Raw genomic sequence first — 14,831 nt, forward strand, 5'->3', positions numbered from 1 at the left:
CAAACAAATTAAAACAATACTATGGACAGAATGGCAGTGCCAAACTATACTCAAGGTGAAATCAGAAGAGTTAATATGTACTCATGGTATCACTTTATCACCCATCCAGATGCTGATATTTTCAGATTCTTTCACAGTTTGAGTATACTTATAATGAGACAGTTATCTTTGGGTTGAGACCAAAGTTTTAATACTAAATTTATTATTTACATCTCAAATATTCCTTATGAACATATCCTGAAAGTATTTTATGCAGTATCTTTAGTGTGTCTACGTTTTGACTACACTCCATCATAGATCAGATGTAGTATTTTCTACTTATAGAGTAATATTGGCACTCAAAAAGTTCCAGACTAAAGCATTTCAGATTTGGGATTTTTCAAATTAGGGATGTACAACAACCTGCTTTTCAAAAATAATATATTTGCTGATATAATCTTTACATTCCCCCTCAAAATGTACTACAGCCTCCTGTAGTACAGCTTCTCAGAGAAACTGTATAGACGTGATCATCAATGAGAATGAGTTCTGTTTCATTTTAAAAGATGTGGAAGGTGGGGCTGGGAAGGTGGCTCAGTGGTAGAGTGCTTGCCTTGCATGCCTGAGGCCCTGGGTTCGATTCCTCAGCACCACATAAGCAAAAAGAAAAAAGCCGGAAGTGGTGCTGTGGCTCCAGTGGTAGAGCGCTAGCCTTGAGCTGAAGAGCTGAGGGACAGCGCCCAGGCCCAGAGTTCAGGCCCCACCACTGGACCCAAAAAAAAAAAAAAAAAAAAAGAGAAAAAAAAAGAAGAAAAAAAAGAAAAGATGTGGAAGGTAACCTTCATTTGAGGCATATATTTATGGGAAGAATTCATTTCCCTTTTTATTTTCATGGTGCTAGAGATAGAACCCAGGGCTTTATACATGCTAGCTCTCTGGGAGGCTGAGATTGGGAAAGTCACAATTCATGGTGAAACTGAGAGAAAAGTTCTTAAAATATCATCTTAATTAATAAAGTTGGGCACGGTAGTACATATCTGTCATCCTAGCTATACAGGAAGCCTAAATAGGAAGATTACAATCCTGGCCAGCCTGGGCAAAATGTGACACCCTATCTGAAAAATAACAGAAGCATAAAGGGCTGGGGTTTAGCTCAAGTAGTACAGAACCTGCCTAGCAAGTGTTGGGTCCTGACTTCAAACTCTGGTATTTAAAAAGAAAAAAAAGGATTCAGTGATGAGAATAGGTATTAGTAGGTAGTCCAACACAGGAGACTACACAAGACATGGATGTGGAAGACAGCTTTCTCTAACCTTGTTAAATTGGTCATGGTCACTGGGCATAATTTTGCTGGACTGAATGTTCTCAGCTTCTGGTTTGGAAGTTTGGGGTGATAATGGCAGTGGCATCTCCTAGAGATTCAGTTGTGTCTTGTCCAAGGCAGGGCTGCAATCAGAAAGGAATGCTTTCAAAAACCATTTACCGCAAACAAGACAGAAACACTTGACCAAACTCAATCTCTCTGCAGCATTCCTAGGAAATTTATATATAGAGAGGGGGGGGGGGGAGGTTGAGTAGATCTGGGTTCAAATCTTGATTCTATCACAATTAACTTTAAGCAAATGATTTCAATTTCCTAGGCTTCAACTAGCTGGCAGAGTTAATGATTTTTAAAAGAAATTTCATCCTGGCCACTGAAATTATAATGACACTATACACAATACAAGAGAATGTCTGCACACATATATATGCATAATATGACAAGCAATTAGAAGATACTGTCACATAATTCTGGACACCTAGTAGGGGAAACATTCAAAAGACATCAACAAAAGAAATTAAATCATTGAAAATCATCTGTCATAAGAATTTAACAGTTATTATAAATCTTAGGAGAGTTCTACCTTTAGTCATCTCAGTGTGGGACTTCAGTTTACATTCCTGAAAGTTTCATTAGTTGGTGAGTCTTCAATAATCACCATATATATATATATATATATATATATATATATATATATATATCAAGCAAAAACATTATTATGAAAAGTAGTTATTACAAGATACACAAGAGAGCCTTTTCAATCCTACCTATATTCAATCTGACAAACAAGACTCTAAGGGTAATACAACAAACTTACCATTATGTAATGGTTATTTTAGGAAAAAGACACAAACATGAATCCTATCACAGAAGTGTTTACATGTACAGTTACAACATTACCATAAAAACGTGATAAATTATTTATTAAAGGTAGAATACTTGTTGTGGATGCAGTTGTTAGTATCTCCCCACCATCAAATTCACCTGTTGACATTCTAACCTCCAATGTGATGGTATTAGTAGAAGTGGCATTTGGGGGGTGATTAAGTGATAAGGTAGAGCTCTCATGCATTAGTGCCCTTGTAAATAACCTCAGATAGGGCTGGGATATGGTTCAAATAGTAGGTGTTCTCCGGTCCCTTTCTACCACTTGAAGCTACAAGAAAATGACAGCCATCTATGAACCAAGAGGTAGAGTCTCACCAGTTATAAAATGTATTGGTATCTTGATCTTGGACTTTCCAGACTGCAAAACTGAAAAATAAATATTTATTGTTTAATCCATCCAGTCTGTAGCCACTTTATCATAGTAGCCTGAACTAAAACAGTACTATAGATAGATAATGAAAAGTCAGGGTTGGATGACAGCTTCACAGAAGAAGTAATATTCAATCTGGATTTAAATGACAAAGAAGTTCCCAAATAGACTAAAGGTAAAGAAAGGCCCAAACTGGGAGAGAGAAAGGGAAGGGGTGACATTGCCCATAAAGAAATGCACTCATTACCTGACTTAAGAAACAGTAATCCTTCTACATATCACCTTTGTAATGACAATAAAAAATAATTTGTTACTTTGCCAAATCTTTGTAAAATAGAAGAATGCATACATATGTCCATTTCTACTACCATCAGCACTTCGATTGTATATGTTACAACACTGTGTTTGTATTAATTTTAAGATGAAAACATTACAAAAGAATACAATGTTAACAAGTTTACTGAAAGCAAATAAGAACAATATTTAATTTTGAGGTAAAAAGGCCAGGTCCAGAAAAGAGAAGAGGTATGAACATACAGAGATTAGGAACATCCCAGATGTCTAGAATATGGACCATAAGGAATAGTTCTGAAAGCAGTTAAAATAGAGCTGAAAGGTTAGACTGATGCTAGGCTGATTAGAAAGGGAAGCAGAGGAGATTGTAGCTTGAGAATAAATCTTACAAAAGGAAAAGCATAATTTGGTATTGTTTTGGATGAAGATGTCTGAAACATGTTATAGAGTGAGGAAAGGCCAATATACATATGCGCCAGAACACTTATCATTTGCTGAATCTCATTACACAATTGTGAGGGTAAGGAGGCCAAGTATAATACTGTCCATTTTATAGTCCCAGATAAGTTAAGTGACTTACTATCTAAAACAAACTATTAAGTATCATGAATAACTTAGCTCTTTGTAAGCATTCTGAGTGTCTCAGATCACATTGAACACTTCAAAAAAAGTCCATTAGGTTCTTATCTCCTATCAATCACCAAAAAAGCTGCACGTGGAGCTATAGCTCAAGTGGCAGAGTGCTCGCATTGAGCAAAAGAGTCAGAGACAGACCTGAATTCAAGCCCTAGGACCAGCACACACAAAAAAAAGCAAAACGAAGAGAAAGGCTATCGTGTTGATAGGTAAAATGGGCACACATTTTAGAATCTGAGGAATTACACTTCTAAATCATCTTAATTTTTGATCCTCACTTTCCTCATTTGCAAAATAGTTATCCCACTACCTACACATGAGTCATACAGCTCAAGTATAAATCTATGCACCAAGCACACATAGTAGGCACTCAGTAAATGATACACACTATCACTTCCCTCAAGTCTAAATCTATTTTCCATCTCATTCTTTAAAACTCATCTAAGCAACAATAAAGCTACATTAGGTGCACCTGCCCTTAATTACACTGTATGGAAACTACTTACACCACTATTATTGGTCATGCCTCTTACAAGGTTTTAATTGCTGAGCAGGTTCATGCTTAGAAATTTTTACTGTAGAATCAACAGCCTTCCAGCAAATGACATTATGTACTAACTAAACTTCAGAGAAAATCAAGTTATTCCAATGATTACAATATACCATATTTATCATCCAGAATACTAACTACTTGCTTGGAGAGGGGCATATGCTAACTTGGGTAAGCTAATTTCCCTGTCACTAGATTGGGGAGTAGAGGACTGACACTGTCAAACACATTCTTTCCTAAAAGGACACTTTTTTACCACCTACACATTGATAATTGTCAGAGGCTTACACTTAGCATCCTAGGATTAGTGCTCAAACTCACATATGGATAACAGAATGAAACTGGCCAAAACAGTCTATCAAAGTGTAGCAACTTCATTTTAAGCATAAAGATAGGTTATATACATAGTAAGGCACTGGAGAGAGAACATAATATAGTGTCAACAAACACATGAAACACATAATGTGAACTTAACACTGGACAATCTGGGCTTACATTTCCCTATAAAATGAAGCAATTGGACCACAGGCCCCTCCATACTCAAAATGTGGCAAATGTATTTGCAATATTAGCATCACCTGGGAGCTTGTTAGCAATTTAAAATCGCAGGCCTACCAAATCCAGATATGCAAATTATCAATATCAGGTGATCTGTATGCACCTTAAAGTGTATCTTAGACTCTGGAATCCTTTTGATCCATGAACTTCTACAAGTCTAAATGGATCTTAGCAGAAGCCAGTGGGAAAACCAGAGCTGAAGAGGGTTGAACAGTATAGATGAAAGGGAATCAAAGGAGAATGGAAGATTCCATTTTCCAATTTGTAATTTAAAATATGCCCTTTGAAAACATTCTCTAATGTAAAGATACATCAGATCCCACACTACTTGTGAATTAAATCGATCCTGCACATTTTCACTTGTAAAAGACATTTGTAAACATACCCACATTCAGGCACCTGTACTGGTAGCACCATTAAAGCTAGGATAGACGTTACTTTTCCATCTCACCTCCTACTGCACTCCTCCTTCCCAATCTTGTGCAGGTTTAGCTCTGTACACAGTACTGAATGACAGAAGGAAGTGAGAAATATGTTGTTGCAAGGACATTGTGCATCCCATCAAGTGGAGAGAGGATGTAATAAGGGGCTGCTGTATTGGTCACGAATCAATTAACTGTTTTGTGACAGAGCCAGAAACTAGAGTCTACAGGACAAGGCCAAAGGCACTTACCTCACACCGATATTAAGGACTGGGAAGACTGAGGACTTGCCCCGAGACTAGGGGAGATCAGGAAATAAAATGTAGAGGTATTTCATATGGGCCTGTTCTGTATTTTCCCGAACAGGTCCAGCAGATTTTGAAAACAACAGCCCCACTAGGAAGTAAAATCGTGATTGGCCAGCAAGGGGCCAATCAGCTTGCACTGATACTATACTACCTAACAAGGAGATGGAGCATAACGAGTGGAGAAGCTTGGGTCTTAAGAGGGAGAGCAAGAAGGAAGTAGCTGGAAAGTGCTGTCCCAATGGGAGATTAGTACTTTTTAAATTGATATCTTTTGCTAATTGACTTTGTGTTAGAGAAGAATTTTGAGTATACGCCTTCGAAGCAGATTTGAGTGATAGGAGAAAAATATAAGTCTCTCAAAAGAGTCTATTTCAGTTAAATAATCCTGCTAGAAGATGGGGAGGAAACACAGGTGAATGATGTAATGTCATAGCAATTAAAACATTAATATATCCCTTCAAAAATCAAAAACTAATTCCTGTAAGATTTCATAAATGTTCTCATGAAGGAAACAGGGCAGAAGTTATCCTTATTTTATGAATGAGCACTCAGGTGCCGGAGAGCTAATAGAAGTTAAAATTGGGTCAACACACTATATTTTCTTGGCGGGGGGGTGGGGGGGGGACGGTCGTGGGGCTTGAACTCTAGGCCTGGATGCTCATCCCTCAGCTCTTCAGCTCAAGGCTAGCGCTCTACCACTGGAGCCACAGGGCCACTTCCAGCTTTTTCTGCTTATGTGGTGTTGAGGAATGGAACCCAGGGCCTCATGCATGTGAGGCAAGCACTCTATCACTGAGCCACCTTCCTAGCCCCCACACGATTTTTTTTAAAGTGCATTAAATCCTGCAGATTCCAATTCCAAGAGAGCCCAGGCAAAACCAGAGACAAAGTCAACCAATAAAACTTGGGCATAGTGAAGCCCAGATATTGAGGAAATGTGACCCCAGATATTAAGGAAATATAAAGAGGATGATGCTGGTCCAGGGCAGTCCAGGCATAAACGGTAGACCCTATTCATAGAAATAAGCCATAAAGGTCTGGGGGAATGGCTTAAGTGGTAGAGCACCTGCCTAGCAAACTCAAAATATTGAGTTGAAATCCCAGTACTCCTCAAAAAACGGATATGGCCACACAATGATGGCTCAAGACTGTAATCCTAGCTACTCAGGAGTCTGAGTTCAGAGGATCAAGATTCTAAGGCAGCTTCTTATGTTCAAGTAAATAGCAAAGATCCAGAAGTGGAGGTGTAGCTCCAGTAGTAGAGTGCTAGCCTTGAGAAAAAAAGTCATGTGATAGTGCAAAAGACCTAGTTCAAGCCAAGTCCCCAGTATAAGGGTGGGGGAGAAGGGGAGAAGAAAAGGAGGGGGAAGGAGGAGGGGGAAGGAGGAGGGGGAGGAGGGGGGAGGAGGAGGGGAGGGAGGAGGAGGAGGAGGGGGAATAGGAGGGGGAAGAAGAAGAAGACGACGACCACGACGAAGACAATGACAGTGAAATTCCCATCAAGGGGAAATCATGACATTTTCAGATAAAGGAAAATTAAGAGAATTAAGGAAACCTAGCCCAAGAGAATAGGATAGGTTTGCTTAATTCAGAAAATATGGGGAAAACCTTGGAAAGTGGAGAGGGCAAAATTATAGCTAAATACAATATACTTTCCTTCTGATCCTGAGTTTGATCAATGTCCTAAGACATTGATTTCTGTTGGACAGAAATCAATAGAAAAAAACATAGAAGCCAATATTGAAAATTCAATGCAAATAAGAAGTACTTTTTTAAAGAAATCACCTGAGAAACCTCTAGGAAGCATGATGAAGAAAACTAAACACACAAACAAACAATATACACAGATGATTAACTTATAGAGATTTGATGTTCAACACAGGAATGGTTAACACTATGATATTGTGAGTCTCAAATTTAAGATGGCAAATTTCATGTTAAATGTTCTTACAAAAACTAAAAAGTATAACAACAATCCTATCTTTATATAGTAGCAGTTAACTGTAATCCTAGCACTCAGGAGGTTGAGGTAAGAGGTTGAGGTCACCCTGGATGCACACCACACACAAACACACACACACACACACACACACACACACACACACACACACACACACACACACCTGTCCCCCAAAGAAAAAAGGTGAGTGAGGAAAAGGGTACCATTGTTCAAAAAGAAATGTACTCATTACCTAACTACATAACTAAAACCCCTCTGTACATCAACTTTATAATAACAATTAAAAATTTAAAGACCTTGGGCTGGGAAGGTGGCTCAGTGGTAGAGCGCTTGCCTTGCATGCCTGAGGCCCTGGGTTCGATTCCTCAGCACCACATAAACAAAAAGAAAAAAGCCAGAAGTGGCACTGGCTCAAGTGGTAGAGCACTAGCCTTGAGCTGAAGAGCTGAGGGACAGCACCCAGGCCCAGAGTTCAGGCCCCATGACCGGACCGCCCCCCCCAAAAAAAAATTTAAAGACCACTTTGGAAGGCAGTATGGAGGTTCCTCAAATTACTCCACATAGAGCTCCCTTATAACCCAGCAATCCCACTTTTAAGCATTTACCCAAACAATCACAAACAAGGCTATACTAAAGCTACCAGCACAACTATGTTTATCACAGCATTATTTACCATAGCTAAGATATGGAACCAACCCAGATGCCCCTCAGTAAATAAATGGATCAAGAAAATGTGATATATATATATATACATATATATATATGTATATATATATATATCTTAGAATTCGATGCCTCCATCAGAAAGAATGACACTACCCCATTTGTTAGGAAATGGAAAGATGTGGAAAAAATTATATTAAGTGGAGTAAGCCAGGCCCAAAAAACATAGGTCCCATGGTTTCCCTTACTTGCAATAACTAGTATATGTCTAGGACAAGCAGAAAAGGTCAAAAGCTATGTACATATGACCATATAAGATGAGGTTAAAGTGAAATAAACCCCAAAATAGGGACACAAGTGGTTACTTTCTTGCTATTGTTTTGAATGTATTTATAATGTACTATTTGGGTTTTTTTGTTTCTTTGGTATGTTCTTACCCCTGTTTTCACTGTATTTGATTCCAGTGCCCTGTATCTTGTATATACAATTTTCTAAATTGGGGAGGAGAAGGGAAATAACAAAATGCTGAAATAAGGATACAGGTTGACCCATTGTAACAATGAGATGTACAAGACACTATGTTGAAAATGAACTTTACCACTTGGTGGGGGGAGGGAGGAGTTGGGGAGGTGTGGAGGGAAGGGATGGTAAGGGAAAAACAAAGGAGGAAGTAACAATGCTCAATAGGAAATGTATTCATTACCTTACTCATGTAACTGTAACCCCTCTGTACAGTATTTGTACAATAAAAACATATTAAAAAAGAAAAAATAAAGAAAAGAATAAGAAAAAAATCCAGGTGAGAAGCTTAAGTGGTAAAGAGCCTCCTGCCTTAGCCTGAGGCATTAACTTCAAACTCCAGTACCAACAAAGGAAAAGGAATATGAATCCTTGATTTAAAAAAATACAGGCAATTTTATTATTCCCATTTTACAGGAACAAAAGTATAGCTTGCTAACTAACCCATATCATAAAGTTAACCTGCATAAGAAAAGCACTACAATCCAAACATCCTCATTAATTATATTTATGCATTAATCCATTTATTTAGCAAATACTAGCCAGGAACCTATATAGGTCACACTATAATCCTTGATACTCAGGAAGCCAACCAAGGTAAAAAAGGATTCTAGACTTCATCTCTAAAATAACCAGCAAAAAGCAGAGCTGGAGGTGTGGCTCAAGTAGTAGGCCAGCTGCAAAGCAGACAATCAGACTGAGTACTGCCTAGTACTGCCAAAAACATAGGCAAAATTTTTCAGAGAAATCATAGATCTCTCTCTGTGTGTCTTGCTCTCGCTCTCACTCTCTGCTTCCATCCCTCCCTTACAGCCAAAATGATAGAATACATACAAGGCCTTGAGTTCAAACTAGTGAACTGTCAAAAACAAAAGGATTGTTAAAATATGCCAAGCACTGGGAGCTCACATACCTGTGCTCCTAGCTACTCAGATGGCTGAGAATCACACTGAAGCAAGCCAAGGCATAAATGCCTGTGAGACTACAATGCACGACAAGAAGTGCACTTATTACCTTACTGGTGTAACTGTAACCACTCTGTGCCTCATCTTTACAAGAAAATTTAAAAAAAGGAAGAAAAAGCAAGGCTGGAAGCATAACTCAAGGGGTAGAGCACCAACAAAATGAGCAAGCCTAGAATGTGTGGAAAGCTCTGAGTTCCCATTTCAGTACTACAAAAAAAAAGAAAAAAAATCTCTTTCTGTTTCTGTCTGCCTTCCTTCCTTCCTCCCTCCCTCCATCCATCCCAAGAGGCATAGTTCAAGGGGAAGAACATCAGCCAGTAAGAAAGCCTAGTAAGTTCCAAGCCTTGAGTTCAAACACTAGTATCAATAGAGAGACATCAAAAAAGAGAAAAACATGGCACATAGATTTCATTAATTCTTTCCCTGCCGCATACACCCTCCCTCCCTACTTTTTTCCCTCCCTCTCATGGTATGGTAAATGTAAGGCCCTGAGTTCAAACTCCAGTAAAAACAAATATATATATTTTTAAATTTGCATGTGTGTGTGTGTGCTTGTCCTGGGGCTTAAACTCATGTCCACTGTCCCTGAGCTCTTTTGTTCAAGGCTTCCTGTCTTCCACTTAAGCCATAGCTCTATTTCCAGCTATTTTTGGAAGTTAACTGGAGATAAGATTCTCACAGGCTTGTCTGCCTGTGATGGCTTTTGAACTGTGATCTTCAGATCTCGGCTTCCAGCTTCCCGAGTATGGAGGATTACAGGCATGAGCTCCTTGTATCTGGTATATATATATATATATATATGTATATATATATATATATATATGTATATATATATACATATATATATATATATGTATATATATACATATATATATATATATATATATATAGCTGGGCACAGGTGGTGCATGCCTATAATCCTATCTACTCAGGAGTGTGAGATCACAGTTCCAAGCCAGACCACACAGACATGTAAGTGAGAATAAGTGAGAATCTGAGTGCAAGGTAAGCAGCATAAAGCAGGGCTGGAGGCCTGAATCTACTCATAGAGCATCAGCCTAATTGGCAAGCAGTTGTATGTGGTATTAATTCAAACTCTACAAACTCCAGAACTAACAAGAGAAACAACAGAAATTTCATTTTCATTGTTGATCTGCCTACCTGCTCCTTCCCTCACTTCCCTCTCTCACTCCCTTCAAATAGCTGCCTCGCTATAGGTATGGCTCAAGTTGTAGAATGTCAAGAATTGAGGAAGCGCATAGTGAGATGACCAAAGTTCAAAAACAGTAACACCATTTTTTTTTAAAAAAGGAAAAATAGCACAGAGTTCCTTTTCTCTTTGTTGCCATTCCTTCCTGCCTTCCACCCTCTCTCCATCCCTGGAGGCATTTCTCAAGTGAAAGAGCACATACATGGTAAATGCAACACTCTAATTCAAATTCCAGTACTGCCAAAAATGAAGGGAATTTAATAACTGCCAGGTGTTGGGGTTCATGCCATTAATTCTAGCTACTGAGGTGGCAGAGACCTAGAGAATACCAGTTCAAAGCCAAAACAGGAAGGAAAGTCAGTGGGACTCTCTTCAAAAGAAACAAAAAAATCAGTTCTGGAGGCACAGCTCAAGTAGTACAATACCAGATTCTCAGGCAAGCATGTGAGACATGAAGTCCAAAGTTCTAACAAGTATCACCAAAAGTAGAAAAATAAAGAGAAACCAGAAAATTTTCATTCTCTCTCTCTCTCTCTCTCCTTTCCTCTCTCCTTCCATACCTCTCTCCCTCTTTCCTTTTCCCTCTGTGTCTCCCTCTCCCTGTCCTCATTCCTTCTTCAATTGTGATATGAGTCAAATGATTACAATACCTAAATGGCTAATGCAGGACCCTGAGTGCAGACTAAGTAACATCAAATAAAATATTTTTTTGAAAAATGATAGGCACTAGGGTTGATGCCTATAATCATAGTTACTCAGAGGGCTGAGAACCAGAGAATCACATTGGAAACCAAATCAGGCAGAATATTTTTTGGGAACTCTGTGTCCAAAAGAACCAAAAAAAAAAAAAAGTAAAACTGGAGAAAAGACTGAAATGGTAGAAATAAGCCTAGGTGGAAAGCCTAGAGATTGCAAAACCTGAGTTCACATCCCTGTGTGACCAAAAAAGAAAAAAGAAATACCACATAGATTTTCAATCTCTTTCTGTCTCCCTCTGTCTCTCTGTCTCTATCTATCTCTTTCCTGGTAATTATGACTCAAGTTTTACAACAGTCAAGTTCCATGCCCTGAGTTCAAATTCCAGTATCACAAAAAAAGAATATAAAGAAAAATTCCACAGAGATTTCATTACATTTTTCTATCTCTCCTGCCCCTTATTTTCTGCTTCCCTTTCTCCCTTCCTCTCTCACACACTCCTATCCTATGATCTTCCTTTTCTCCCTTCCTAGAGAGCTCAAATGGTAAAACACCTGCAAATCATATGGAAGGCCTTATATTCAAACCTTAGCACAGCCAAAAGTAAATTACTTTTTTGTGTATGTGCTGGTCCTAGGGCTTAAACTCAGGGCCTGCCACTGTCCCTGAGTGTCTTCTTTTTTATGCATTAATATTTTATTATTATTAAAAAGGGGTTACAGTTACATAAGTCAGGTAAAGAGTACATTTCTTTTTGGACAATGTCACCCATTCCCTTGATCTTTCCCAGTATTTCCCTCCTGTTTCTACCCACAAGTTGTACAGTTTATGTCAACATAATGAACAATTTTTGCTCAAATCTAGTGCTCTATCACTTGAGCCACAGCTCCACTTCTGGCCTTTTTTGTAGTTTATTGGAGATCAGAGTCTCACAGATTTTCCTACTCCAGCTGGCTTTGAACTGCAATCCTTAGATCTTAACCTCCTGAGTAGCTAGGATTGCAGGCATGAGCCACCAGCACCCGGCTAAAGAGTTTTTTTCATTATATGTACTGGGGACTCATGCCTCTATTCCAGACTATTCAGAAGGGTGAGAACTGGGGGATTCTAGTTCAAAACTAGCAGAGTCCAAAAAAAGTCTTTAAGACTGTCTACAGAATAACCAGCCAAAAAGCTAGGCTGGAGCACTAAGAAAACAATGGCTCAGAGATTTAATTAATACTCCCTCCTTCTCTCTTTCCATTCTGCCCAGGAAGCATGTCTCAAGTTGTACATCAGACAAGTGAGCAAGCTTAACCAAGTTCCATGCCCTGAATTCAAACCCCTTCATCACCAAACAAAAAATATTTTAAAATGCCAAAAAGATTTTCATTAATTATTTTTGCTTCTTCCCCCTCCTTCCTGCTTTCTCTTTGTCCCTTTCTTCCTCTCTAGCCCCATCACTTTCTGGAAGGTTAGTCCAAATATTAAAACTCTTGGGGCTGGAAATGTGGCTTAGTGGTAGTGTGCTTGTCTAGCATGCATGAAGCCCTGGGTACTCAATTCCTGAGTACCACATAAATAGAAAAAGCAAGAAGTGACGCTGTGGCTCAAGTGATAGAGTGCCAGCCTTGAGCAAAAGATGCTCAGGGAGGGGCTGGGAAGGTGGCTCAGTGGTAGAGTGCTTGTCTTGCATGCGTGAGGCCCTGGTTTTGATTCCTCAGCAATACATATGCAGAAAAAGCCAGCGCTAGCATTCAGCTGAAGAGCTGAGGGACAGTGCCCAGGCCCAGAGTTCAGGCCCCACAACCAACACACACAAAAAAAGAAGCAGAAACTCAGGGAGAGTACCCAGACCCTGAGTTCAAGATCCAGGGCTGGCAAAAAAAAAAAAAAACCAGCCTCCTATAAAGCAGACATTGTGATACTGGGCCCTAAATTCTCTCTCTCCTCTCTCCCCCTCTCCTTTCTTCCTTTCCTCTCTCTCTTCCAGGAGGTTCAAGTAGAACAACATCACCAAGTGAGCAAACCTAGCAAGTTCTAAGTCCTGAATTCAAACTCTAATGTCCATTTTAAAATGTAAACAGTAACAAGAAGATGTTATTAATTCTTTCTCCCTCTCTCTACTTCTCTACATCCTTTGAAGCATAGCTCTAATGAGATAGTACCTATATTTCAAAGGCAAAGAAAGACCTGATTCAAAATCTAGTACTATCAAAACTAAATTGTAAAAATGCCAGGTGCTGTGGCTCTTGCCTCTAATACTAGCTACTATGTGGGGTATGCCAGTTCAATGCCAGAGCAGCCAGAAAGACAGTAGAACTTGCTTCAAAAGTAGCAGCAAAAATCAGTGCTGGAGGCATGGCTCAAGTGGTAGAGCACCAGCCTATCAAGAATGCAAATGAGATATTACATCCTGATTATACCAACAGCATTGCCAGATAATACAAAAAGGCTAGGTGACTGTTACTCATAGCTATATACCTAGCTACTCAGGAAGCTTAGATCTGAGGATCTTAGTTCAAAGAAAACCCTTGTAGGAAAGACCTAGGAATGTCATCTCCAGATAACCACCAAAACTTGAAGTGGAGCTGTGGTTCTGGGTTCAGTGGTAAAGCACTAGCCTTCAGGGAAAAAAAAAACACTAAATATCAGCACCCAGGCCCTGAGTTCAAGCCCCAGGACCAGTACAGAAAAAAGATAAAAACTTAAGAGAAACCAGAGATTTCTTTCCTCTTCCTCCCTCCCTCTCCTAGCTACCTTCAAGTAATACTGACTCAAGCAGTAAAATATAAGCCAAGTGAAAAAGCCTAGCAATTGCCAGTCTCTGAGTTTAAACCCCAGTGTCACAAAAAAGAAAACAATGCCACAAAGAACCCATTATATCTTTCTGTCTCTCCATCATTTTCTCCCTCCCTTTCTGCCTCCACCACTCTTGATTGCCTTGTTTCCTCCATCTCTTCCTGGAAGAAAAACTACAAGGCAAATGCTAGGCTCTAAGTTCACACACTAGTACTGCCAAAATTAAAGATTGGTTTTATATTAAAGTGTGGGGACTCATGTCTATATTCCTGGATATTCAGATGGGTGTGAAATGTAGGACAACACTTCTAAACCAATACAGGCAGAAATGTCAGTGAGACTCTATCTCCAAAATAACCAGGAAAAATCTAGGCTTGAGCATCAAAGAAACAAAACCAAACCAAAACTATAAAAAAAAAATCAGAGAATTAATTTTCTCCCCCCCCCCCCACTTCCTTCCTCTCTTTTTCTCTTCCTCTTTTCTCCCTGCAGGTGAAGCTCAAATGATTAAACTCTTTCAGGGTACATGCAAAGTTCCGATTCAAACTAAGTAACTGCAGTCCAAAAAGAAAATTCTTTTTAAACAAAGCTAGGCACTTAGGTTCTTGTCTGTAACCCTAATTACTCAAAATGTGGAGATCCAGGGGAATCACAGTTCTAAGTCATCCCAGGCAAAAAAGACTTTCAGAGTCTGTCTCCAAAATAGCCAGA

General features: G+C 39.2%; 1 protein-coding gene across 1 annotated transcript in view; it reads right to left on the minus strand.

Annotated features, from left to right (window-relative positions):
• Positions 1 to 14,831, minus strand: part of Ccnb3 (cyclin B3) — a 54,399-nt gene that overhangs the window by 35,399 nt on the left and 4,169 nt on the right. Inside the window, exon 2 of the mRNA XM_042695266.1 lies at positions 1,293 to 1,425. Within this exon, the coding sequence (XP_042551200.1) occupies positions 1,293 to 1,388 (96 nt within the window). The 5' untranslated portion in view covers positions 1,389 to 1,425. The remainder of the gene's footprint in view (positions 1 to 1,292; positions 1,426 to 14,831) is intronic.

This window comes from Dipodomys spectabilis, unplaced genomic scaffold, assembly GCF_019054845.1.
Source record: "Dipodomys spectabilis isolate Male_0828 unplaced genomic scaffold, ASM1905484v1 ptg000180l, whole genome shotgun sequence".
Lineage (NCBI taxonomy): Eukaryota > Metazoa > Chordata > Mammalia > Rodentia > Heteromyidae > Dipodomys > Dipodomys spectabilis.